The sequence below is a fragment of the Oncorhynchus keta genome, chromosome 24, assembly GCF_023373465.1.
Source record: "Oncorhynchus keta strain PuntledgeMale-10-30-2019 chromosome 24, Oket_V2, whole genome shotgun sequence".
Classification (NCBI taxonomy): domain Eukaryota; kingdom Metazoa; phylum Chordata; class Actinopteri; order Salmoniformes; family Salmonidae; genus Oncorhynchus; species Oncorhynchus keta.
The window spans coordinates 35,499,052-35,527,043 of NC_068444.1; the positions used below are offsets into that span (position 1 = coordinate 35,499,052).

General features: G+C 40.7%; 1 protein-coding gene and 1 long non-coding RNA gene across 8 annotated transcripts in view; one reads left to right on the forward strand and one right to left on the reverse strand.

Moving 5' to 3' along the window:
• The window catches only part of LOC118357442 (glutamate dehydrogenase, mitochondrial-like), a 128,585-nt gene that overhangs the window by 81,184 nt on the left and 19,409 nt on the right, over positions 1-27,992 (forward strand). For 2 of the 5 annotated variants that reach the window (XM_052478209.1, XM_052478206.1), the window contains exon 11: positions 27,888-27,979. The exons of the other annotated variants lie outside the window; for them this stretch is intronic. In XM_052478209.1, coding sequence (XP_052334169.1) covers positions 27,888-27,979 — 92 coding nt within the window. The remainder of the gene's footprint in view (positions 1-27,887; positions 27,980-27,992) is intronic. 5 annotated transcript variants of the gene reach the window in all.
• Positions 114-27,894, reverse strand: LOC118357448 (uncharacterized). Of its 3 annotated transcripts, XR_008078583.1 has the most exons (8): positions 27,434-27,894; positions 24,201-27,287; positions 23,666-23,845; positions 10,706-10,839; positions 2,870-3,020; positions 2,280-2,480; positions 1,831-1,889; positions 114-1,614 (listed from the first exon to the last, which is right to left on the reverse strand). It is a non-coding gene; the product is annotated as an uncharacterized LOC118357448 (long non-coding RNA). The 3 variants fall into 3 exon arrangements; XR_008078582.1 differs by having other exon boundaries at positions 23,666-27,287; XR_004820307.2 differs by lacking the exon at positions 2,870-3,020 and having other exon boundaries at positions 23,666-27,287.

Below are 27,992 nucleotides of genomic sequence, written 5' to 3' on the forward strand. Positions count from 1 at the left end.
AACTTGCACTCGGGTTAATAAGGAGAGGAGAGACACATGCTAATCCTCATAGAGACAGTGCTGACGTGTACTGTCCACTGTGCCGATGACAAGATGTATTTTCAAAGTCCTGATCCCACATCAGCAAACTTTTATTTTCTATCCAACTTCTCACAACACTCACATAGGCTGCTGATGGTACATAGTCCATAACCAACCAGATAACAAAACACAGCTGCCAGTAATGCATTTGTTTAGAAAATGACATAAAAATAACTCAAACAAACTGTTTCACACATCCATCACAAATCTACAATAAACCCTCACCTAATTTAGAACAAAGGTTTTGAGAAATATTTCAATGACATAACAGCTGAAAAGTTGTTATTTTCCTCAATACAAGACATAAATCAATCAGTTCATCGATATAAGACTTTACAAATCAATCAGCTCATCAACATTCAGAACCACAACTAAATCTGTATTTGCACACCAGAGAGATCCTTTACAACCATAGAGTCGACGCGCAGCAGAGAAATACACTGTCCCAAATAATACCCTGTTCCCTACATAGGGCTGTTAAAAGTAGTACACTAGGGAATAGGGTGCCATTTAAATTGGGGCAGGGCCGTGTATGGTGCCGAAATGACGATTAAAACAATTGAGTACACACTCACCTTATCACATACACTTACAATATCTTTATTATCTTATCAATATGGTGCTGTCTGGGGCACTGGGTTAGGACCATATACAGTAGAAACTTCTCCCCTAACCCCCCCCCCCCACACACTTAGGTGACAGGTCTAAATGGTGATAAGCAATAGACAATGACCCATTCTGCCATTTCCCTTGAAATGTAGAACCATAAAAAATAAGAATGAATATTGTAAAAAGAAACTCCAACGGTGTATTCTTCAGGGAGGAGGAGAGAAATAGCCTACAGACACTTTGTGTAAATAAATTCAGGAGGGAGGAGAGAGAAAGTGCGGGAGGAGGGAGGGAAAAGGAGGAGGGAGAGAATGTGGAGAGGAAAACATTGACAATCCTCCATGTTTAAAAACATAAAAAGGAAAGTCACCGACTGAAACTGTTTTCAGATTGTGTTTTCTACAGCTCAATGGAAAACGTCTCTAAATCCACAAATACAAAACACACACGGTGTGAATTGGCTAGCTAGTTAGCAGTCTGTGCTACTAGTGTTTAAATCGGTGACGTCACTCGCTCTGAGACCTTGAATTAGTTGTTTCCCTTGCTCTGCAAGGAGCAGCAGCTTTTGTGGAGCGATAGGTAACCATGCTTCTTGGGTGACTGTTGATGATGTGTTCAGAGGGTCCCTGGTTTAAGCCCAAGTTGGGGCGAGGAGCGGGATGGAAGCAATACTGTTACACACACACAGACACTAGATACCATGCTGGCAGTGTAGAGCCCTTTAGAGGAGGAGAGAAACGACACACAGAGCTGTGTCATACATTGTCCAATTGCACAACATCCAGCAGTTCTCTCACAACAGACCCCACCCATTTAGGGGATTTCCATAGAGGTGACGATGATGGCAGGGATCGCGTCGTTTAGGCATGTGGAAGGGACACGCCCACTTATGTCTTTAGACTTTTCCTTTCTGACATCTTCCAGCTGCAACAGAGAAACACAGTGTGGTGTCATTCTCACGGCATAATACTGTCAAACTGATTCATTGATTGATTGACTGGTTGATTGCTAAAGTGTTTAAACTATACAGTACATGTATATACGTCTGCACTCACTAATGGGATAGGCCACTGGACAGAACTATCATTACAGGATTTGCACAGGGCATTGAGAACTTATTTCATTGGCCATTTTACTTACAGTAGCAGGAAGGACAATGGTAAAACCAATGACTTCAGATATGGAGATGTCCTCTGGCTCTGTCAGAGTCGGGAAAGGAAAGACATGGTCAGCATGCACACACACACACACACACACACACACACACACACACACACACACAGACAGAGAGACGAACAAAAACCCTAACAGTGCAATGTGGGTCATGTGATAGATGTATGTAAATGTTAAGCATCACATGGGGATTACAAGCACCAGATTACAGAACAACTAATGGAGTATTGTGTGTGTGTGTGTATGTGTGTGTGGATTAAATATAGACATCTATAATAAAGAAACGGACATGTCCCATCTCCTATATGGCGAGAGAAAGTAGTGGGGAGCTTTAGCTAAGTGGGCTATTGTGATTTTGAAACACACAGTACATTTATGTTCAATACCTAGATACACACACACATTCTGCCACTCACAGTGATGTGTTGCAAGCAGAAGAAAGCAGGGTCAAAGGGGGACTGAGAGGCGGTTTTCTCAAACACCCCTGAGTCGCGACTTTTCACCTTCAGGGAACAATGAACTTTTGACCTCTGAGAGAAGGTAGGGTGGAGCTGGGTGACATCACTAGACACCTGACGACTGGCCGGACGAGAGGAGAGTTCCGCCTCCGTAAGGCCCTGAGACCCCCCCCCCACGCACACAAACAAATAATTCAAAGATATACGTTCGATGTTGCACTCATTTACATGTACATTTTGGTCAGTTAGCAGACAGTTAATGCATTCCTCTTAAAGCTAGGTAAGACTACAACATATCACAGTCATAAAATGTGTCCTCGATAAAGCCACTACCAACAAAGTCAATGTTAATAAGAAATGTTTTCAGAAGTTTTCAGAAGATGGGCAGGGACTCAGCTGTCCTGATTTAGGGGGAAGCTCATTCCACCATAGGGGTGCCAGGAAAGAGAACAGCTTTGACTGGGATGAGCTGGCCCGTCATAGGGGTGGGAGAGCCAAGAGGACTCGACGTTCCTAAAGTTTAAAGAGAGAGAGGCAGGAAGACTCACTGTTGTACAGGGAGGAGAAGCGGCACTTGCCAGTATTGCAAGGGTCAGATGTACTGGTGAGGGATGAACGACGGGTGGAGCACATGAAGCTGCTATAACGATCTCTGGTAGGAACACACCCATACATGGGATGTACTTACTGATTGCCAGCCTGGATATGAGAGGGAGAGAGAGCGAGCGAGAGCGAGAGTGAGAGAGAATTCATTGCATTGAGCCAGAGAGCTGATGGTAGGTTTAAGGTTGTCTAATCTACAGTATAAAAACTCCATCTGACATCTATTTCTAATCATCGTAAAGACTATTAAAGGGTTAGAGATTAAAGGTCACTAGGAACAGAGTAGATACGCATATTAAAACTGCCACACCAGTAGAAATCCACTTTTTCGAGCGGAAAGATGAAGGCCAGAACTTACCCATGATGTTGCACAACGATTTAAATCAAATCAAAATGTATTAGTTGCGTACGCAATTAGGCAGGTGTTATAGCGTGTGCAGTGAAATGCTTATGTGTCAAGCATAGGTGTAATAGGTGGCAGGGAAGTCAGGCGCAGGAGAGACAAATGGAGTGTAAATATGGAGTCTTTTAATAAAGTTCCACAAGTATGCTCCATAACAATAAATGTACAAACAAACAAAACATGGGTACGAGGACCTGACGCGCACCTATACAAACAATAACACTACACTGACAACAAATCAATCTCTGACAAAGACATGAGGGGAAACAGAGGGTTAAATGCACAACAGGTAATGAATGGGATTGAAAACAGGTGTGTGGGAAGACAAAACCAATGGAAAATGAAAAAAGGATCAATGATGGCTAGAAGACCGGTGACGTCGAACGCCGAGCACCGCCCGAACAAGGAGAGGCAACGACTTCGGCAGAAGTCGTGACATTATGTTACTAGCGCATAACAATTAAATAAAATGTCAATGATTAAAAAGGGGGGGGGGGGAAATACTAAAAATTAAGAACCGCGGGACCAATCTGATTAACATTCCTAATAACACTGTAGCAGTAATCAAATGCTATCTATAGCACAGGAGGTTGGTGGTTCTTTAATTGGGGAGGACGGGCTCAAGGTAATGGCTGGAGCAGAATATGTGGAATGGTATCAAATACATCAAACACATGGATTCCATATGTTTGATGCCATTCCATTCCCACCATACTGGCCATTATTATGAGCCCATACCCACCACCCCAAAAAATATATAAATTGCTTTGTCAATGTGCACAATAATCTGTGCTTCAGTCTGCTCAACTGTTGACAACAACCACAGCTGCAGGTAGCCTATGCACTCTGATCCCATCCAGGCCTGGCCAGGGGAAACTAGCATGTATCTATATGTATCTATAGCCTAAAATAGGCCAATTTATTTGTGTTCTGAGAAAATGTGAAAGTGATCAAATGTGGTTTGTAGTCACACTTACGGTGGATAGGCCTTTTTCATCCAACATGATTGACTGGAATTAATCAGTCATTACAGTTGTGATGACATACTGTATGAGAACCTTTTTAATTACAGATATATAGGCCTACACGATGCAATCCTGCATACAGCGGAGCTCAGACCTGTTCTTTATTTTGTCCAACTGCAGTTGCTGTCTCGGTCTGTGTAAAGAGTTTTAATGTTTTCATCCTCCCTTGGGCAATGTTTGTCCAGGTGTTTTTTTTGCTGTTGTTTGTTTTAAACCATATGACCAAATGTATGTAGTTCTGTCCTTGAGCCGTTCTTGTTCATTTATGTTCTGTATTGTGTCATGTTTTATATTGTGTGGGCCCCCTGGAAGAGTAGCTGCTGCTTTCGCAACAGCTAATGGGGATCCTAATAAAATACTAAAATAACAGTACCATTACTGCATAGAAGCATAATCTGCTCCCATAATAGCCCATAGAAAAATATGTTTATTTTACAGCTGATGTCATACGCTACAACTAGGGTCCGGAGTTGGTTAGCCTACTACCAGATCAGGAAAAACTGGGTAAGCATATAATGTGAACGTCTAGCAACCCAAAGGTTGAGTGTTGAAATCGCATCACGGACAACAATTTAGCAACTTTGAAACGACGTATTACTTTTTAGCTACTTTGCAACTTCTTAGCATGTTAGCTAACCCTTCTCCTAAACCTTAACCTAACTCCTAACCCTAACCTCAATATAAGTAATATAATAAATCCCTATCAAAATCCCTATCAAAATCTGTCAGTTTCGGCAAGAGATCTGTTTATTTGCAGGGGCTGCATTTCAATCCAATCAATCCAGAGCTAGTTTCCGTCCTCCTCCTGGTACATCGACTTCAATTCAAAACCTAGAAGGCTCATGGTTCACTCCTTTCCATAGACTTACACAGTAATTATGACAACTTCCGGAGGATGTCCTCCAGCCTAACAGCATAAACTGACATGTTGTCCACCACTTAAAAGGATCAGAGAATGAATCTAGTACTGAAAGCATAAGCTACAGCTAGCTAGCGCTGCAGTGCATAACATGTGTATTTGACTCAAAGGTAGAGAAACACAATAATTGAACAGTTTTGAACAAATTAATGTCTTCAAAAAATTAAGGAGAAGCAAGATAGATAAGAGAGAGAGCTAGCTATATTTGGTTGTATTTTTTTAAACTTTCACTTTCACTTAGCTAACAAATGTAGCTAGCTAGTTTAGCTTAAAAGAAAACACCCGGCTCAAACGGAGAGGGATGTTAGCTAACTGGCTATGGCTATCTAACACTGGAACACTTTCAAGTCAAGGTAAAGCTTTTGGTTTTATTCATTTATTGCCACCGACTGATGTGTTGTGCACTGATGTCCACAAGCGAAGTGAAAAGGTGAGAGGAGGAGAGTGCTGTGAGAAGGAATTATATATAAAATGATGAAAGTGATCATACTGTTTTTATGTGGCTGCTATGAAAGTGAACTATAGTGGTTCCTCCATTAAAAGTTGCGTCATACTGCGGCACACCTTGCATGCTGCCGCAGCATTCTGTGGCACGTCATTTAATTCTCAAACATTTTTTTATGTTATGGCAAGTTATTGCTAGTTTGACCCTCAGAGGGCATCTTTGAGAAGCATTTGATAGTATTCCGTATTGGCATTACCAGAGAATTTTTAAAAACTTTTTTGTAATAACATAGTATATGGGATTGAGTTTAAGAAATTTGGCTTAATTCATTAGATTAAACCTCTTGGGGCTAGGGGGCAGAATTTTCACTTTTGGTTAACCTGTTAAGTCGACCCTCTACTTTTTCGAACATTCTGTTAAAAATCGCGCAACATTTCAGCGCCCTGCTACTCAGGCCAGGAATATAGTATATGCATATGATTAGTATGTGTGGATAGAAAACACTCAGACATTTATAAAACTGGTTAAATCACGGCTGTGACTATAACAGAACGTGCGTTTCATCGAAAAGTGCAGGAATATCTGATCACTGAAAATGGAAAAAAATATCCATCCGCGACTTCAAGGAATTGTTCAAAGTGAATCGAATTAAATGAGGCCGAGGTTGCAGTGCCTACAGCTTCCACACGTTGTCTAGAGTCTTGTCATTTGATTCGCAATTGATTCTTGGTCTAACTGAATCAAGGGAATCGATTCCCTCCGGTCTCCGACCGGATGTTTTGGTCGAGCTCTCTCCAAGACATTTTTTCGAAACAGACACCTATAGAATTGACATCGCCTCCTGATGAATTGTATCGCTTATTAACGTGTACTAATACCTAAAGTTGCATTACAAAAGTATTTCGAAGTGTTTTGTGAAAGTTTATCGTCGACTTTTTGAATTTAAAAATGACGTTACGTTATGAAACGCAATTTTTTTCCGTTTATCACACAGTCTTCATAGATCGATATCTAGGCTATATATGGACCGATTTAATCGGAAAAAAGACCCAATAGTGATTATGGGACATCTAGGAGTGCCAACAAAGAAGATGGTCAAAGGTAATGAATGTTTTCTATTTTATTTGTGCTGTTTGTGTAGCGACGACTATGCTAATTATTTTGTTTACGTCCCCTGCGGGTCTTTTGGGGTGTTACATGCTATCAGATAATAGCTTCTCATGCTTTCGCCAAAAAGCATTTTAAAAATCTAACTTGTTGCCTGGATTCACAACGAGTGTAGCTTTAATTCAATACCCTGCATGTGTATTTTAATGAACGTTTGAGTTTTAACTAATACTATTAGCATTTAGCGTAGCGCATTTGCATTTCCAGAGCTCTAGATGGGATGCCTGCGTGCCAGGTAGGACCAAGAGGTTAAATGGCATGCCCAATTTCAACTTCCTGCTACTCATGCCACGAATATAAGATATGCATATTATTCATAGATTTGGATAGAAAACACTCTGAAGTTTCTAAAACTGTTTGAATCATGTCTGAGTATAACAGAACTTATGTAGCAGGCAAAGCCCCGAGGACTGTTCAGAATCTATTTTTTTGCCTCTCTCTGTTCCAACCTGTTATTGCCAAGGGATATTTCTTAGGAACCTGTTTTCAGTTCCTACCACTTCCACTGGATGTCACCAGTCTTTGGAATTTGGTTGAGGTTATTCCTTTGTGCAATGAAGAAGTAGGCCAATTAGGAACTGGGTACACTTTTGTAAGTTGCGCAAGACGTGAAAAGTGGCGCTGGTTTGTTTTCATTCCTGTATTGAACACAGACTGCCCAGTCTACAATTTGCTCGATTATTAACATTTAAAAATACCTAAAGTTGCATTACAAAAGTAGTTTGAAATATTTTGGCAAAGTTTATAGGCAACTTATGAAATATTTTGTAGTGACGTTGCGTTTTTTGTAAGCTGTTTTTTTCTAGATCAAACGCGTTTTATAAATTGATATTTTGGATATATATGGACGGAATTAATCGAACAAAAGGACCAATTGTGATGTTTATGGGACATATTGGAGTGCCAACAAAAGAAGCTCAAGGGTAATGCATGTTTTACATTTTATTTCAGCGTTTTGTGTAGCGCCTGCAGGGTTGAAATATGCTAACTCCTTTGTTTACTGCTGGTGCAGATGGTGCAGGCTATCAGATAATAGCTTCTTATGCTTTTGCCGAAAAGCATTTTTAAAATCGGACATGTTGGCTGGATTCACAACGAGTGTAGCTTTAATTGAGTATCTTACATGTGTGATTTAATGAAAGTTTGAATTTTATAGTATTTTATTTGAATCTGGCGCTCTGCATTTTCCCTGGCAATTGGCCAGTTGAGACATTTGCATCCCGCCTATCCCTAACTAGTTTTAATATTATGGTGTTTCTATTCAAAAAAAAAAAAAAAACGAAACCATAACGGTTTCCGTTAGAATGGAACTGAAAATATGGCGCTGAACAACATGACGGTCGGCAGTACAGTACTAGGCTATTTAGCTAAAAAAAGTCCCTGTATCGTGCGGACGGGAGACCGGGGTTCAATCCCCCAACAGGGAGGAAGGAGGAGGCTGTCTTTGTTCTTAACTGATTCCACATGTGTTATTTCATAGTTGTGATGTCTTCACTATTATTCTACAATGTAGAATCCTGGAATGAGTAGGTGTGTCCAAACATTTGACTGGTACTTGCTTAAATAATTTGAATAATATTATGGTGTTTCTATTCCATGACAAGACAAAACCCTCAGGGTTCCGTTAGAATGGAATGGAAAATATGGTGCTGTACAACGTGACAGTTGGGAGTAGGCTACAGGATTGGAGGATTCTAAATGGTTTGCCTTCATTAGACAACTTTGTTCCAATATTTCGGTAAATCAGTGATATTTATTCCCATAGTAATTCGTTATGGATCCATAACTAAGTGTTTTTTATCATTATTTTATTAACCAGATGTGTTTGCGGGGAAAGTAGGAGACTGGGGTTCACATTCCTGTTGGGGAGGGGTGAGTAGGCTGTCCTTGTAAATGAGAATTAGTTCTTAAAGTTCTTAACTGATTCCATATGTGTTATTTCATAGTTTTTTGCGTGTGACTGGGGGTGTATTCATTCCGCCGATTCCGTTGAAAAACATTTCTTAAATGGAAGCAAACAGAACCAAACGGGGATAAACATACCTGAATTTCTCTAATAGAAACTCTCATTTGCAATTGTTGCACTAAAGATTACAATCTAGATCAGTTGGATGCAGGCAAGAGTGTGCAAGACGGTATTGAAAGTGTCACTGTCACCTTGATTACTCAAAATTCTCTCGAACTGTGCACCTACATACAGTTAAAGTCAGAAGTTAACGTACACTTAAGTTGGAGTCATTAAAACTCGTTTTTCAACCATTCCACAAATTTGCTGTTAACAAACTATAGTTTTGGCAAGTCGGTTAGGACATCTATTTTGTGCATGACACAGGTCATTTTTCCAACAATTCCAACTTATATTTCACTGGATCACAATTCCAGTGGGTCAGAAGTTTACATACACTAAGTTGACTGTGCCTTTAAACAGCTTGGAAAATTCCAGAAAATTATGTCATGCCTTTAGAAGCTTCTGATAGGCTAATTGACATCATTTGAGTCAATTGGAGGTGTACCTGTGGATGTATTTCAAGGACTACCTTCAAAATCAGTGCCTCTTCACTTGACATCATGGGAAAATCAAAAGAAATCAGCCAAGACCTCAGAAAAAAATGGTAGACTTCCAGAAGTCTGGTTCATCCTTGGGAGCAATTTCCAAATGCCTGAAGGTACCCCATTCATCTGTACAAACAATAGTACGCAAGTATAAACACCATGGGACAATGCAGCTGTCATACCGCTCAGGAAGGAGACTCCTGTCTCCTAGAGATGAACGTACTTTGGTGCGAAAAGTGCAGATCAATCACAGAACAACAGCAAAGGACCTTGTGAAGATGCTGGAGGAAACAGGTACAAAAGTATCTATATCCACAGTTAAACGAGTCCTATATCGACATAGCCTGAAAGGCCGCTCAGCAAGGAAGAAGCCACTGCTCCAAAACCGCCATAAAAAAGCCAGACTACGGTTTGCAACAGCACGTGGGGACAAAGAACACACTTTTTGGAGAAATGTCCTCTGGTCTGATGAAACAAAAATAGAACAGTTTACCATAATGACCATCGTTATGTTTGGAGGAAGAAGGGGGAGGCTTGCAGCTGAAGAACACCATCCTAACCCTGAAGCACGGGGGTGGCAGAATCATGTTGTGGGGGTGTTTTGCTGAAGGAGGGACTGGTGCACTTCACAAAATAGATGCCATCATGAGGACGGAAAGTATGTGGATATATTGAAGCAACATCTCAAGACATCAGTCAGGAAGTTAAAGCTTGGTCACAAATGGTTATTCCAAATGGACAATGACCACAAGCATACTTCAAAAGTTGTGGCAAAATGGCTTAAGGACAACAAAGTCAAGATTTTGGAGTGGCCATCACAAAGCCCTAACCTCAATCCTAAAGAAAATGTGTGGGTAGAACTGAAAAAGTGTGTGCGAGCAAGGAGGCCTACAAAACCGACTCAGTTGCAGCTCTGTCAGGAAGAATGGGCCATAATTCACCTAACTGCAACAGAAGTGTGTGTGCATGTATGTTTGTGTTGTGTTGTGTCGGTATGTGTGTGTGTGTGTGTGTTAAGTGTGTGCGCGTACGTAGTGTTTGAATGTGTGGGAGTAACAGTGTAGTGTGTGTGTGAGTGACTGTGTATATGGTGTGTATATAAAGTCTAGTAAGTGTGGGTAGTCAGTGAAAAATAGTCATTTGGGAGTTCTGCTTCGCTGGACAGCTCATTGCTGGGTTTCCCTTTGTAGACTTCATTAGTTGACATTAAACCTCCAATAAGTAATTTGCCCTTCTCTCCTAAGGTGTTACCTTCATAACTATGGTTACCTTTTTCTCCAAAGATCCACCTGTTATGCATGCTGTTGATGAAGAAGATGGGGGTCTGAGTCACACACATGAGGAAGTCTGTTAACGCCAGGTTAATAATGAACATGTTGGCCGGAGTACGCAAACTCTTACTCCTAGAGAGAGAGAGAGAGAGAGAGGGAGGTACGGGGGAGAGAGAGAGAGGAGGGGAAAGAGAGAGTGGAGGTAGAGGAGACAGGGATGGGGAGAGAGGGGGAAGGAGAGGGAGGAAGGGGATTAGTAATCCTACATGCACATTTTCATTATTCTCTTTTTTTCCCCTCTTTGTCAATTTCTGATAAATGACTTGAACCAGTCGCCTGGACGAATAGAATGGGACAGTACGTTCGGCTTGAGCATGCAAAAGTGAACTTCCTCCAATAGACCTGAGTCTGTAGCCCTTGGTAACTGTGGATAGGACCCCAGGCGAGATTGTGCACCAGTTGTCTACTCTCTTAGCGAGCAGCCCACGGGTGAGGCTGACTCTTGCTCACCAGTGGAGTATGGCTCCCACTAGTGGTGGCAGTGTGAGTTGCTCTTCAATAGTATTTTTGCTCTGTGCCATTGGCAAGACGCCTGGTTACTACAGAGATGGACTCCCTCAGACTTCCTTGAGAGCGAATGCATATTTGTATTTATTAAGGATCCCCATTAGCTGCTGCCACTCTTCCTTGGATCAGCAACATTAAGGCAGTTATATAAAATTTAAAATATTACATGACAAACGTAAAAGTATAAATAATTTCACATTCCTTATATTTAAGCAATATAAGTAACCATTTTCTTGTTTTTTTATTTATTTACGGATAGCCAGGGGCACACTCCAACATTCGGACATCATTTACAAACAAAGCATTTGTGTTTAGTGAGTCCGCCAGATCAGAGGCAGTAGATTACCAGGGATGTTCTCTTGATAAGTGCGTGAATTGGACCATTTTCCTGTCCTGCTAACCATTCAAAATGTAACGAGTACTTTTGGATGTCAGGGAAAATGTATGGAGTAAAAAGTACATACTTTTCATTAGGAATGTAGTAAAGTAAAAATTGTCAAAAATAAAAATAGTAACAAAGTACAGATACAAAGCAAAAACGACTTAAGTAGTACTTCAAAGTATTTTCACTTAAGTACTTTACACCACTGCGTGAAGGATATACTGATTTCTCGGGAACCCCATCATTTACGTAAAGAAAAGATGGTGAAAAAGGGGACAAGGTCGGGCCTTCTGGGAGTTTGTAGGGGGGCGAGTAATCTCCCACTTCCATCCGTTCTATTGGCCAACGTGCAATCATTGGAAAATAAAATCGATGACCTACGATCAAGATTATTCTGCCAACAGGACATTAAAAACTGTAATATCTGATGTTCCACTGAGTCGTGGCTGAAAGACGACATGGACAATATAGAGCTGGCGGGATTTTCCATGTACCAGCAGGACAGAGAAGCTACGTATGGTAAGACGAGGGGTGGGGATGTGTGTCTATTTGTCAATAACAGCTGGTGCGCAATGTCTAATTTTAAAGAAGTCTGAGGTAGAGAACCTTATGATAAGCTGTAGACCAAACTATCTACCAAGAGAGTACTTCTCTATATTATTCGTAGCCGTCTATTTACCACCACAAACCGATGCTGGCACTAAGACTGCACTCAACCAACTCTATAAGGCCATAAGCAAACAAGAAAATGCTCATCTAGAAGCAGAGCTCCTAGTGGCCGGGGACTTTAATGCAGGCAAACTTACATCCGTTTTACCTCATTTCTACCAGCATGTCGCATATGCAACCAGAGGGGAAAAAAACTCTAGATATTTAGCCAATATTGATCAGAGTTACCTTGTCCTATGGATATCTACACAGTTATACAATTGGCAAGGTGGTGTAAGCCTACACAAAACACAGACCTTATTATAAGTGAATCTAAAAATATCTTATGGAATAAATTAATGAAGGAACCGCTTTTCAGATTTTGCTAGGTGTCATGGGAATTATGACTCGCACTTTGGTAGTCAATTCTTACCATGTCCATTATTAAAATAGGATTTCCTGCATATAGAAATTACAGTTTTTGTTTTCAACATTCATCACAGGCAACTTAAACTATATTTGTACTCAAACAGTTGAGAGTATTTGTCTCCTAAGCAAACTCTCCAGTAACATTGTCACTTCAGAGCTGTGTGTGTTTTACAGATGGCAGAGAAAAGCAGAGCACCAGTGTGGGACTATTACATGGAATTGGCACCAGGGATAGCAAGGTGTCTTATTTGTGATAAAGATGTAAGCATGGGGTCAGCAACGACTAAATCAAGAAATACCACCAATCTGTGGAATAACCTTAAGAACACCCATCCAAAAGCCCATAATATGTATTATATTAAGTTAAAATAAAAGTGTTCATTCAGTATTGTTGCAATTGCCGTTATTACAAAAATGTGTATATACAGTGCACGCCCAATTTTTCAGTTTTTGATTTGTTAAAAAAGTTTGAAATATCCAATAAATGTCGTTCCACTTCATGATTGTATCCCACTTGGTGTTGATTCTTCACAAAAAAATACAGTTTTATATCTTTATGTTTGAAGCCTGAAATGTGGCAAAAGGTCGCAAAGTTCAAGGGGGCCGAATACTTTCGCAAGGCACTGTATATATACATTTTTTATCAAATCGGCTGATTAATCGGTATCTGCTTTTTTTTTTGTGTCTTCCAATAATCGGTATCGGTGTTGAAAAATCATAATCGGTCAACCTCTACTACATACAGTCGGTAACTCCCCAAGCATTACGACCAGAAATACTACTTTCCCGAATTGGATCATTTGTTCGTACCCCCCAGGGCAATTGAGCTTATTGCGGAGGCTGCTCCAAAACACAGCCAGCGGACAAGAGGTATTCAGAGTGGACTTTTAATCTGACTCAGGAGGCATACACACCATCCACTGCTTCATAGTATATTAATCGCTAATGTTCAGTCACAGGATAATAATGTAGACAAGCTCAGGGCAAGGATCTCCTTCCAGAGAGACATCAGAGATGGTAACACTCTTTTTCACAGAAACATGGCTCTCTTGAGATATACTGTCCCCATCCATACAGCCATCTGGGTTCTCAGTACATTGCACAGACAGGAACAACCCTCTGAGAAGAAGAAAGGCGGGGGTGTATGTTTCATGATTAACTACTCATGGTGTGACTGTGATAACATACAGAAACTCAAGTCCTTTTGTTCACCTGACCTAGAATACCTCACACTCAAATGCTGACCGTATTACCTCTTCGGTTATAGTAACAGCCGTGTATTTTCCCCCTCAAGCCGATACCACGACGGCCCTCAAAGAATTACACTGGACTTTATGCAAGCTGGAAACCACATATCCTGAGGCTGCATTTATAGTAGCTGGGGATTTTAACACAGTAAGTTTGAGGAAAACACTACTGAAGTTCTACCAACACATTGACTGTAGTACTCGCGCTGGTAAAACATTGGACTACTGCTACAGAATGCCTACAAGACCCTCCCCCGCCCTCCCTTCGGCAAATCTGATCAGTACTCCATTTAGGTAGATACTCAAACAGGAAGTACCCCTGTTAAAGTATTTTCAAAGCTGGTCTGACCAATTGGAATCCATGCTTCAAGATTGTTTTGATCATGTGGACTGGGATACGTTCCGGGTAGCCTCTGAGAATAACATTGAGGAATACAAGGATACGGTGACTGAGTTCATCAGGAAGTGTATAGTCGTTCCCACTGTGACTATTAAACTAGAAAAAACAGAAACCGTGGCTAGAATGCAGCATTCGCACAAAACTGAAAGTGCTAACCACCGCATTTAACCATGGCAAGGTGACTGTGAATATGGCCGAATACAAACAGTGTAGTTATTCCCTCCATAAGGCAATCAAACAGGCTAAAGTCAGTACAGAGACAAAGTGGAGTCGCAATTTAACGGCTCAGACATGAGACATACGTGGCAGGGTCTTACAGACAATCACGGTCTACAAAGGGAAAACCAGCCACATCGTGGACATCTTGCTTCCGGCAAGCTAAACACGTTCAAGCTAAACACACACAGTGCCACGGACACAGCCTGCTAACAATGACTTTTGGCTCTCCTTCTCCATGGCCGACGTGAGTAAGACATTTTAAGAGTGTTAACCCTCGCAAGGTTGCCGGCCCAGACGGCATCCCTAGCCACGTCCTCAGATCATGTGCAAGTGTTTACGGACATACTAAATATATTTTTCTGCAATGACTGCAACCACATGCTTCCTGTAGTTGTTGATCAGTCTCTGACATCGCTGTGGGGGAATGTTGGCTCACTCTTTCATGCAGAACTGCTTTCAAATCTGCGACATTTGTGGGTTTTCCAGCATGAACTGCTCGTTTCAAGTCCTGCCACAACATCTCAGTTGGGACTTTGACCAGGCCAATCCAAAACTATCCATTTTCATGTAGACTTGATTGTGTGTTTGATCTGATCAAAAATATGCAAACGTTAGAAAGGGGGCAAAGACTTTTTCACGGCACTGTGTACATGACGTTTTTGGAGAGGTGCGGATGCTGCCACACTGGGCACCCAGGGAGCTGTTGTCGTGGGGGGTTAATTGCCTTGCTCAAGGGCACAACGGCAGGCAATTGCATATATGATTTGATACCAGAAACCCTATGGTTGCCAGCTCATTTTCAGACAGATTTTTCATGTCAGACCCGAGATTCGAACTGACAATCCGCCAGCTTGCCTCTCTAAATGCTAGGTTACTTGCTGCCCATGGATGGTTAAAACAGTGCTAGCCTGGAAAAGCTAACCTCTCAACAATGGAAAAACTGTATATATAGTGTTCGCCATGTGGGCTAGTTGATTAGCTAGTTAGTCTGTCTGCCACCCATTGAAAATCATAAAATGATTAGTATAAATCAAAACATTTATCAGCTTCAATTAAAGTCAAAAGGTTTGACAGCAACACGTTATAAAATTCAAGTCAGATGGAAACATGTTTTTGTTGTCCCAATACCTTAGCATTGGGTCTATGAACTGACATACACTGCTCAAAAAAATAAAGGGAACACTAAAATAATACATCCTAGATCTGAATGAATGAAATATACTTAATAAATACTTTTTTCTTTACGTAGTTGAATGTGCTGACAACAAAATCACACAAACTATCAATGGAAATCAAATTTATCAAGGTCTGGATTTGGAGTCACACTGAAAATAAAAGTGGAAAACCACACTACAGGCTGATCCAACTTTGATGTAATGTCCTTAAAACAAGTCAAAATGAGGCTCAGTAGTGTGTGTGGCCTCCACGTGCCTGTATGACCTCACTACAACGCCTGGGCATGCTCCTGATGAGGTGGCGGATGGTCTCCTGAGGGATCTCCTCCCAGACCTGGACTAAAGCATCCGCCAACTCCTGGACAGTCTGTGGTGCAACGTGGCATTGGTGGATGGAGCTAGACATGATGTCCCAAATGTGCTCAATTGTGCTCAATTGGGCTGTAAACACAACCCCCACCTGTGGACGTCGGGCCCTCATACCACCCTCATGGAGTCTGTTTCTGACCATTTGAGCAGACACATGCACATTTGTGGCCTGCTGGAGGTCATTTTGCAGGGCTCTGGCAGTGCTACTCCTTGCACAAAGGCGGAGGTAGCGGCCCTGCTGCTGGGTTGTTGCCCTCCTACGGCCTCCTCCACGTCTCCTGATGTACTGGCCTGTCTCCTGGTAGCGCCTCCATGTTCTGGCCACTACGCTGACAGACACAGCAAACCTTCTTGCCACAGCTCGCATTGATGTGCCATCCTGGATGAGCTGCACTATTTGAGCCACTTGTGTGGGTTGTAGACTCCGTCTCATGCTACCACTAGAGTGAAAGCACCGCCAGCATTCAAAAGTGACCAAAACATCAGCCAGGAAGCATAGGAACTGAGAAGTGGTCTGTGGTCACCACCGGCAGAACCACTCCTTTATTTGGGGTGTCTTGCTAATTGCCTATAATTTCCACCTGTTGTCTATTCCATTTGCACAACAGCATGTGAAATGTATTGTCAATCAGTGTTGCTTCCTAAGTGCACAGTTTGATTTCACAGAAGTGTGATTGACTTGGAGTTACATTGTGTTGTTTAAGTGTTCCCTTTATTTTTTAAAGCAGTGTAATAAAAGAACTATTGACCCATCAATCTGTTAGTTTCAATTTAAGATATTATATCAAATACTTGCTACAAAAAGGATGCTCAACAGCATTGAACAGTCAGCCTTGTTCAGACTGCCATAAGGAAACAGAATCAATAGAACATCATTTCTGGTACTGTCCATCGGTGGCTCGTTTTCGGAGTCAGGTTCAGGAATGGTTGTTATGTCAAACAGTATTGTTAGGGGATCTGAAAAACCACAATCAGTTAATGGTAAATATCATGATACTTTTGGGTATTTATTTTTAGGGCAATATCGGAAAAAAAATACAAATAGAGAGGTTCAGGACCTTTGTAAATTATCATAGTCAAATGGAGGGATTTATTGCAAAAGGAAATAGCAATATGGAATTATACTGGGAAAGATGGGTTAATCTGTGGACATTGGAGGTAGCAGTAGAAGTATTGTTCGCCGTTAGTTTACTCGAATTATGGTAGGGTAGAGGGGGAAAAGTATATATACAAATATTTTTTAAATTAGAGGGTTTAGAAATTATGCAAACAATTAAATTGATAGATCCTACAATCTGTCTGCAATATGTCACTTTTCGATGACATGACCAAATTCACATAGAAATTTGAATTATAAATCTGTCACTCATTGAAAGAAAATCTAAGAAGCGGTTGTTCTACCTGTTGTTCTATGTGAGCTATTTCTATGCTTCCTGTTTAAGTTTTTACTTTCAGTTTTGTATACCAGCTTCAAATAGCTGAAAATATAATACTTTTGGTTATTTAAAGGATATTAAAGAAGTTTAGATGGTATAACTGAAATTAGGTGAACTATTAGAATTTTTGCAACCAGTGACTTCTGCATATTGCACATTTTAAAGCTGATTTACCCCCCAATAATAAAATATATATTTTTAAATAATAATAAAAAACACTGGAGGTGTTGTTTTAACACTGTAGGGTGGAAAGCTGTATATTTCCCAGCATGCCATTCAAATTAAGATGAGAGATACCCACCAATGACTGTTTGTTAGTGACAGAGACATGGTTGTAGCGTTCAACTTCTATTACTGAATACTTCACAAAAAGACTACCCAAGTGAATGGTAGTAGAATGGCCTTACTGAAGAGCACAGTGACTTTAACCATGGCACTGTCATAGGATGCCACATTTCCAACAAGTTAGTTTGTCAAATGTATGCCCTGTTAGAGTTGCCCCGGTCAACTGTAAGTGCTGTTATTGAGAAGTGGAAATATCTAGTAGCAACAATTGCTCAACCGCTAAGTGGTAGGCCGCCCAAGCTCACAGAACGGGACTCTCCGAGTGCTAAGGAATGTAGCATGTCAAAATAGTCTGTTCTCGGATGTAATACTACCAAGTTCCAAACTGCGTCTGGAAGCAACGTCAGCACAATAACTGTTCGTCGGGAGCTTCATGAAATGGGTTTTCATGGCCGAGCAACCATAACACAAGCCTAAGATCACAATGTGTAATGCCTAGCATCGGCAGGAGTGGTGTAAAGCTCGCCACCGTTGGACCCTGGAATCACGTTCTCAGGAGTTATTTTCTTTAATCAGGCAAGTTGACTGAGAACACATTCTCATTTACAGCAACAACCTGGGGAATAGTTACAGGGGAGAGGAGGGGGATGAATGAGCCAACTGTAAACTGGGGATGATTAGGTGACCATGATGGTATGAGGGACAGCTTGGGAATTTAGCCAGGATACCAGGGTTAACACCCCTACTCTTATGATAGGTGCCATGGGATCTTTAATGACCTCAGAGAGTCGGGACACCCGTTTTAACGTCCCATCCGAAAAATGGCACCCTAGCGTCCCCAATCACTGCCCTGGGGAATTGTGATATTTTTTTAGACCTGAGGAAAGAGTGCCTCCTACTGGACCTCCAACACCACTTCCAGCAGCATCTGGTCTCCCATCCAGAGACTGACCAGGACCAACCCTGCTTAGCTTCAGAAGCAAGCCAGCAGTGGGATGGAGGGTGGTAAGATGCTGGCAACTGATGATGGAGTGATGATTCACACTTCACCATCTGGCAATCCGACGGATGGTTTGGCGGATGCCAGTTGAACGCTATCTGTCCGAATGCATAGTGTCAACTGTAAAGTTTGAGGGGTAAAAGGGGGCCAACTCCATATTAATATCCATGATTTTGGAATGAGATTTTCGACAAGCTTTTGGTCATGTAGTGTATCTCTCAGCCGTAGGAGACACACTTCAGAACAAACTTCCTTTCGATATATTTGGGGGATTATCTGTTGTTCCATGTAGTGAATCTGTTATTTAAGGCGTTTGTATGGGCTTACAGCAGTAAGGCCAGAAATACTTCTTCATAAATTTGTTGTATTTTATATATTTGTTCAATACTTCCATGTAGCTTAGTCGAACAACCCCCCCCACACACAGCTTAGACTCTGAGTGTAAGAGACGGGATTGTATTTATGAAACTAATAGAAACTACAAAAGTACATTTCCTGAAGAAAATATGAAGTGTATGCTCCTCTTTAAGTGTGTTTCACTGTAATTAACTCAATGAGACACCATCACGATTTTGACCTCCACCCCCTTTTAAAGATTGTATTCAACAACACGTTTGACCTACACACTTATTGGTTTTGTGCCATTGAATTAGTCTATTTCTTCTGCATCCATTAGTACTCCACAGTTGTCACTGACTAGTTGGATATTCATATCCTACTGAGCAAACAATTTCTGTACTTACAGCATTCATATAAATTCATTTTTATCAGGTTTTGACATTTGCCAATAAAACTCATGAATGCAACCATTTATGGTCAGTGCCATTTAAGATAAAGGAAGATGATTTATGAGCATTACCTTATTTCTATTACAGCATATTGGATGACTGTCATTCATATTCCATTCACCCAGTTCAATGTAACAGCGATAGGTTTAGGCTACTACATGATACTCACATTTTCCCTATACCCATCATGAGGTTGCTACAACCTAGCCTACGAATGAAAGTCTACAATGTAGGTGCACACAGGTTTGAGGTGACAGACAGTGACATTCAATACCGCCTTGCACTCTCTTACCTGCATCTAGCTGATATAGGGTGTAATCATTAGTCCAACAGCTGCAAACGAGTTGATATTGAACAAATGAATGTGTGCTTACCCGTTTTTTTTCCATTTAAGAAACGTTTTTCAACAGAATCGGCAGAATGAATACACCCCTGATCACGCGTAAACACAGGTCACTTTCATAGCAGCCACGTTGTATTCCTTCTCTCATCCATGCACTCTCCTCCTCTCACCTCTTCCCTTTGCTTGTGGACTTCAATGCCAACACATCAGCTATATGTGACCTGGCGAAAAAACCTTTCCAAGCCAAACCGCTAAACAAAGCGTACATCGTTGTCACCATATTATCTAAAGTAACATCATAGTCAGCATAGCTAATAGAATTAAGGCATTAGTAAGCCTGCAGTAATATTAGTGTACAGTCAGTAAGCAGTGACACCGGCGAGTCTGTGGCAATAAATTAGTAATACCAAAAGCTTACCTTGACATGGAAGAGTTTGTGTTGTGGTGGAAAGTCATAGCATCCCTCTGTTAAAGCAGGGTGTTTCCGTAGGCTAAACTAGCTAGCTGCATTTGCTAGGTAAGTAAGTGAAACTGAAAAAAAATGACAATCTCTGTCTCTATTTCGTTCTTGCTTCTCCTTCATTTTGGAAGAAATTAAATTTGTTCAAAACTGTTCAACTATTGTCTTTCTCTTTGAGTCAACTGCTCGCCGCATTTTATACACTGTAGTGCTAGCTAGCTGTAGCTTATGCTTTCAGTAGATTAATTATCAGATCCTTTGATTGGGTGGACAACATGTCAGTTTGCTGCAAGAACTCTGATAGACTGAAGGACTTCATTCAGAAGCTGTCATAATTACTGTGTAAGCCTATGGAAGGGGGTGAGAACCATGAGCCTCCTAGGTTTTGTATTGAAGTTAATGTACCTAGAGGAGGACGAAAGCTAGCTTCGTCTTCCGTCTTCCGGCTATACCATGGTGCTACGCTACAGAGTGCTGTTGTGGCTACTGTAGACCTTCTTTGCAAAATAGTGCGTTTTAATCAGTTATTTGGTGATTATATTTAGCATAACTTTTTAAATGTACATTTATGAAATTCACTGAGGAGGATGGTCCTCCCCTTCCTCCTATGAGGAGCCTCCACTGCTAAACACACATGCTTTGTTTGTAAATTATGTTGGAGTGTGCCCCTGGCTATCCGTAAATACATTTTTTAAAATGGTGACGTCTGGTTTGCTTAATATAAGGAAATTTAAATGATTTAAACTGTTATTTTAGCAATTACATTTACTTTTGATACTTAAGTAGATCTAAAACCGAAAGGTTGCTGGATCAAATCCCTGAGCTTACAAGATAAAAAGTCTTGAGTAATTAACCTATTGTCAACACGCTTGGCTGGTTAGCCTCAATGCTTCAGGAAGCCCGGCTTACATGCATAGTCAACAAACCGGTGATGCAGACTTTTGGAACATCTACATTTTAGAAAGTCTAATAAATCCATGTAATATAATATACACCATCACAATAAATACATTATTTCAGACAGGTCTAAAGAAACATGATATGAAGAAAATGTAGTCTATTTCAGAAGAACAGAATAGAACACTGAATTGTTAGGCACTGATCTGGCTATGCCATATGGCTGTGGGCTACACTTGTTCATTTAGCAGACAATATTTGCTTAGAATTCCATGGAATTCTTTTCTATTTTATAGTATGAAGAATACAATTGAACATAGCTGATTAAAATAAAAAGGACATTTTCTCCAAATGCACATGCGGCTGGCTGTACTGTGTTTAGTGGTGAACATAGAAACAGGTGACAGCTGTAATTAATTTATAATTATTTATGTAACTTTAGTTGTGATACAATCATTGGATTATATGCTTGGATTTTTACTACATTCTAAGGCTGCATGATGTGACTAATGATGATTTGAAAAAAAGTTGCATGAAAGGCCTAAGCTCTGCTTTTCTTTTTTTGCGTAGGCTGTACACACTTCATCAGAATCTCATTCACATTTTGACAAGCACTTAATTCCTCAAATGTCCTGCGGTATCCCCTTTGTGTGACCATAATGCCCCCCTAAAAAAAAAACCCATGCCTTTTGCGGGCAGTGGCTGTTGTGCCCTTGGGGTGAATATAATCATTATAATTCCCTTCTCCCGGCTGCATGATCCAAAGCACCTCTCACTCAAGTGGCTCTCCTTCACATGATTGGCTTTTTCTCACAGGCTACAAGTGAAGACATACACATATTGGAGCATATTGGAGATATTAGAAGAACTGACCATATTTACTTTTCATCAGCCAACAAGATGAGTCGGCCTAACAAACAGCAAAAACACTAGCCTATATCAATCTACTATACCCCATAGTACAAAGGTTTACCTATTCTATTCTGTGCAAGAAATAAATATTCCAAACAAGTCTGGGGTAGTTGTGGGATGGGATAGATCCCAAATTAATACAACCACTAGCTTCAAAATATATGTTTTAAGCAATGTGGCTGACACAGATTTAGAACATTTAGCTTAAAATGTTGATAAACTATTGCTCTATTTCGTGACATTATAAGTGCAGCAATGCTCACATTGCAGTAGGCTATAAGTGCAAACTTTCCATTAGCAGGAAAACACCAATCTCAAAAGTGACCGTAAATCCAATTATCCATGTCATGCTTTTATTAGAAATCAAATTAGCCACATGCGCCAAATACAACCTTACCATAAAATGCTTTCTTACAAACCCTTAACCAACAATGCAGTTCATTAAATATAATTTAGTTTATTTAGTTAATATTTTCTTGAGTAGCACAATAAAATAACAATAATGAGGCTACATGCAAGGGGTACTGGTACAGAGTCAATGTGGAGGTTAGTCGAGGTAATTTGTACATGTAGGTAGGGGTAAAGTGATTAAAAGTGTATTTTTATGGTGAAAAATGATCTTCCCCAAACTTGAAACTCACGTGCTGCGTATGTACAGTATGCCAGTTAATCCGCTTTACAATGGGTGTAGAGCCTAATTGTAAGAAGTTATTTAGCCACTTTAGTTGTGATACAAACCTTATCAAAACATAGGCCTATGGGCAAGGCTACATGAGGTGTGGGACTATGAGTCGAAAAAGTCACAAAAAAAGGCATGTGTTTCTTGCCTTACTGCACACAAGCTGGGCATCATTCACAATTGATATTATACAGTCGGAAGTTAACATACACCTGAGCCAAATACATTTAAACTCAGTTTTTCACAATTCCTGATATTTAATCCTAGTAAACATTCCCTGTTTTACGCCAGTTAGGATCACCACTTTATTTTAAGAATGTGAAATGTCAGAATAATTTGTCAGACTGATTTATTTCATCACATTCCTAGTGGGTCAAAAGTTTACATACACTCAATTAGTATTTGGTAGCATTGCCTTTAAATTAACTTGGGTCAAACATTTCAGGTAGGCTTACACAAGCTTCCTACAATAAGTTGGGTGAATGTTGGCCCATTCCTCCTGACAGAGCTGGTGTAACTGAGTCAGGTTTGTAGACCTCCTTGCTCGCACACGCTTTTTCAGTTCAACCCACAAATTGTCTATAGGATTGAGGTCAGAGCTTTGTGTTGTCTACTCCAATACCTTGACTTTGTTGGCCTTAAGCCATTTTGCCACAGCTTTGGAAGTATGCTTGGGGTTATTGTCCATTTGGAAGACCCATTTGCGACCAAGCTTTAACTACCTGATTGATGTCTTGATGTTGCTTTAATATATCCACATAATTTTCCGTCCTCATGATGCCATCTATTTTGTGAAGTGCACCAGCTCCTCCTGCAGCAAAGCACCCCCACAACATGATTCTGCCACCCCCAGCTTCACGGTTGGGATGGTGTTCCTCGGCTTGCAAGCATCCCTCTTTTTCCTCCAAACATACAGTGGGGCAAAAAAAGTATTTAGTCAGCCACCAATTGTGCAAGTTCTCCCATTTAAAAAGATGAGAGGCCTGTAATTTTCATCATAGGTACACTTCAACTATGACAAACAAAATAAGAAAAAAAACCAGAAAATCACATTGTAGGATTTGTAATGAATTTACTGCAAATTATGGTGGAAAATAAGTATTTTGTCAATAACAAAAGTTTCTCAATACTTTGTTATATACCCTTTGTTGGCAATGACAGAGGTCAAACGTTTTCTGTAAGTCTTCACAAGGTTTTCACACACTGTTGCTGGTATTTTGGCCCATTCCTCCATGCAGGTCAAACCAAGCTGCTTACCTATTGCAGATTCAGTCTTCCCAGCCTGGTGCAGGTCTACAATTTTGTTTCTGGTGTCCTTTGACAGCTCTTTGGTCTTGACCATAGTGGAGTTTGGAGTGTGAATGTTTGCGGTTGTGGACAGGTGTCTTTTATACTGATAACAAGTTCAAACAGGTGCCATTAATATAGGTAACGAGTGGATGACAGAGGAGCCTCTTAAAGAAGAAGTTACAGGTCTGTGAGAGCCAGAAATCTTGCTTGTTTGTAGGTGACCAAATACGTATTTTCCACCATAATTTGCAAATAAATTCATTACAAATCCTACAATTTGATTTTCTGGATTTTTTTCCCTCATTTTGTCTGTCATAGTTGAAGTGTACATATGAGGAAAAATACATGCCTCATCTTTTTAAGTGGGAGAACTTGCACAATTGGTGGCTGATGAAATACTTTTTTGCCCCACTGTAACAATGGTCATTATGGCCAAAAAGTTATATTATTGTTCCATCAGACCAGAGGACAATGGTCCTACCCAGCAGAGGCTGAGGGGTAATCTCCGAGCTAACAGCATTATCATGGCTAAACCGTATTTGGTACAGAGAAGGACAGAGAAGGACTGTCACCCACAGTTAACCAAGATGGTTGTTAGTGCCTGTCCTTCCTGCTGGATCGGGATCAAATCCGGGTCTGTAGTGACACCTATAGCACTGTAGCAGTGCCTTACACCATTGCGCCACGCAGGAGGCCCCTTTGTAGTCAAAAGGTTTCTGACTCATATCGATGCCACATAAGCTGTTTTCAAAGCTTTACTTGCTTTACAGGGACAGTCACTCTTTAATCAAATGGTTTCCCGGCTTGTAAGTAAACGTTTCACTCTAAAGTCGGCACGTGACAAACACCATTTGATCTGATCCAGAGTGCCAGTGCCCCTTCGACACTCACTGTTTGGAAAAACAGTCGATGCGCTTTTGAGAAGTAGTGTGACCTACACAGATAATTCCTTCAGGCAGGACAGTGCAGACAGTGCAAGGTGTGTGTAGACTTTCACTAGCGACTGGAAAAGAGTCATCCAGGGACTCACCTCTCCGGCAAGGGGACACTCATTTTTGTCTGTTCTCCATTTCACCGTAGTGTTTTTTGCGGACTGGAGTCTGCAGAAACACTACAGTGAATACTGTTAGAGTTGCGTAAATTCGAATCTGGTATCAGGATAAATATAACAATGAGTCAGCGATTGTATACTATGTATTTTTTATTAGCTAAGTAATAAATGGGAAATGCAACTTTCGTATATACGGGCTCACTGTAATACCACGCAGGGCAGAACAGAGAACTGACAAGATGTATGTAAACAGTGTTCGTAGAGAATGGGCGTGATTTAGACTCACCCAGCCTATTATTGATTGTTTTCGTACGAGCTGGTACCAGCCCCAGGGCGCTCCAGTTGATAGATGTAACTTGCTGTGAAGAATATCTATGCGTACCTATCTATCTCGTACCTGGCTCCTGTTATCTAACAAAAGACCGCTTGTTCTCGCAACACCCCGCTCTGAATGTGCCCCCCAACTCATTGCACAGTTCCTGTCTGCATGCTACTCTGTATTTTTCCATCATGTGAAAGGCCCATGGCCTTGAAGCTGTTAACAATGTTTCAAGTCAGCTATGTTGCATAACACATACAAACACACAAGCCAACAGCAGATAATATTCAATCATATATATGGTAATGGCTATAATGTAAAACACAGAATCCAACAATACGGTTGTATTTACTGCAGTATACTATAGTATAAATGCTGTGTAAAAAAGAGTAGTGTGTGTATATATACACTATAGTAATTACTGTTGTGTTTTTGGGCACATTACTGTAGTATTCACTAAAGTGTTTTTGTTGCATTATCTTTGACATAGAAGTGGGAAGCCTTCTCCTTGAGGAAACATACTGCAGAAATACTAAAAGAGCAAATGTTCCATAACCTGTAGGTCTGAGTTCTGAACAGAGTTCAGCGCTTCTGCTCTGTTCTTTAACCATAGGGAACACAATACACGGTCAGTACTTGTCATGTAGGTTTCTCACTTACAGGTGGCAAAAATTGGGATATGGGGGCAGGGTACTGTACATATAGTACGTCCTGACTCCTGACACTTGTTAAATCAAACTTTATTTGAAGTGCATTTAAAAAATCTTGATACATTTTAGAGCACACATTTTGAAACAATATGAAACACATATTGCTGGGGAAATTCACAGGGACCACCACCTTTTTGCTTTAAGCACCTTTATCATTGGGAAAGTGAAACTATAACCAAAACAAGATAATGATGATGGTGAGCACTTATGAATGCATTTTTCATACAAGCTCAATAAAAAACAAACAAAAGGTAAAAGATACAACATTCAAATAATAAGGTGAGAGGAACAGCAGGCTTTATTATAACTGTTCGTCAAATTATACATCCCGTAAAATAATGTTTCTCTTCTGATCTGCCCTGGAATGTTCAGGGCTTCCCTTTTCCTCCTTCCACCTCTTCCTTAATTTCCCCCTTTATGGCTTCCTGTTTTATGTCTTCCACTTTTATGTCCTTGCTCTCTCTTTTCCTCTCCTCTCCTCTTTCCTCAATGCCTAGCTCTGCCATTTTCTTCAAGACATCCTCTGTCGTCCTGACGCTCTTTCTCACTCTCTCTCTCAAGGCTGGGAAATCATTTGGGAATATCATTAACGTCTCACTATTATCCTGCACCATGATTGTCCCAGTAGTATAATACACATTTATAGTGCCTGCCTTCGTTTTCAGTTGTTTGAAATATTCCTTAGATCTTTCATCCCACTGTTTTCCCTCAGGATAGTGTTTCAGTATTTCCTCTTCCCATGTAGAAACATTTGTTGTGTAGAAAATGAGGTCGCATGGAGCCTGTTTTCTTTCATCACGATATAAAGTCTCTGGCTTTCCCTTCAAAATCTTTTTTTTATATATTTTCTTTTCCTTTTCATCTGTCATCCCCTCAGGGTAGGGGATGAGGGGGGGCAATATGTTCAGTTGTTTTACCTCTGCCATTTCTAGATGTGGCAACTAGATTTCCTTTGACTGTTTGTATACTACCACCTGTAATAAAGATGAATGTTAATGTATTTATTATCTAGGTCACTCATTAACAACATATTCTCTTTCACAAAAAAGCCAGGTTAAATATTAGGAGCAGGGCCCTGTATTTCCTTGACTAATATTGGAAGTCTTTAATCTGTACTCACTCTGGAGCTGTGTGTCCGCTTTCTGATCTCGTCTCTCGGTCTGTAGAAGATCTGTGTTCGTTCAGTTCTGAAGCCTTTTCCTCTTCCTTTAACAACCTCGGTGAAGCAGGAGATACAGTACTGTGTCCTCTCTTGGAAATTGTCGCCGTGTTTTCAGAGTTGTAAGGACAACTGAAAAGATGACCGTGAAAGAAGTGAAACTGGTGATATTTCCGCTGGCCACTCCCGTATATGACATAGGTTCATTTAAGGTGACGTGCCAGAGCCTTTCTGAAGTTCAGGTTTTGACTGAATGAAAACGATATCTGAAATGTGTGAGTGAACCCAGATGAAACTTCAGGGATGAATGTTGATCGACTGGATATACTTGAAAATACAATGTTTGCCAAGGATCAGGTTACATTGCTACATTGCCATCTAACTATTTCCCTCTCTATCCCTCGCTGTCTCTCAGTGTCCGTTCAGGAGAGTTTGGAGAGGAAGTTTGCAAAGCAGGGAGGACCGATCCCTGTTGTTCCCACCGCTGACTTCCAGGCCAGAGTCGCTGTGAGCGCACACA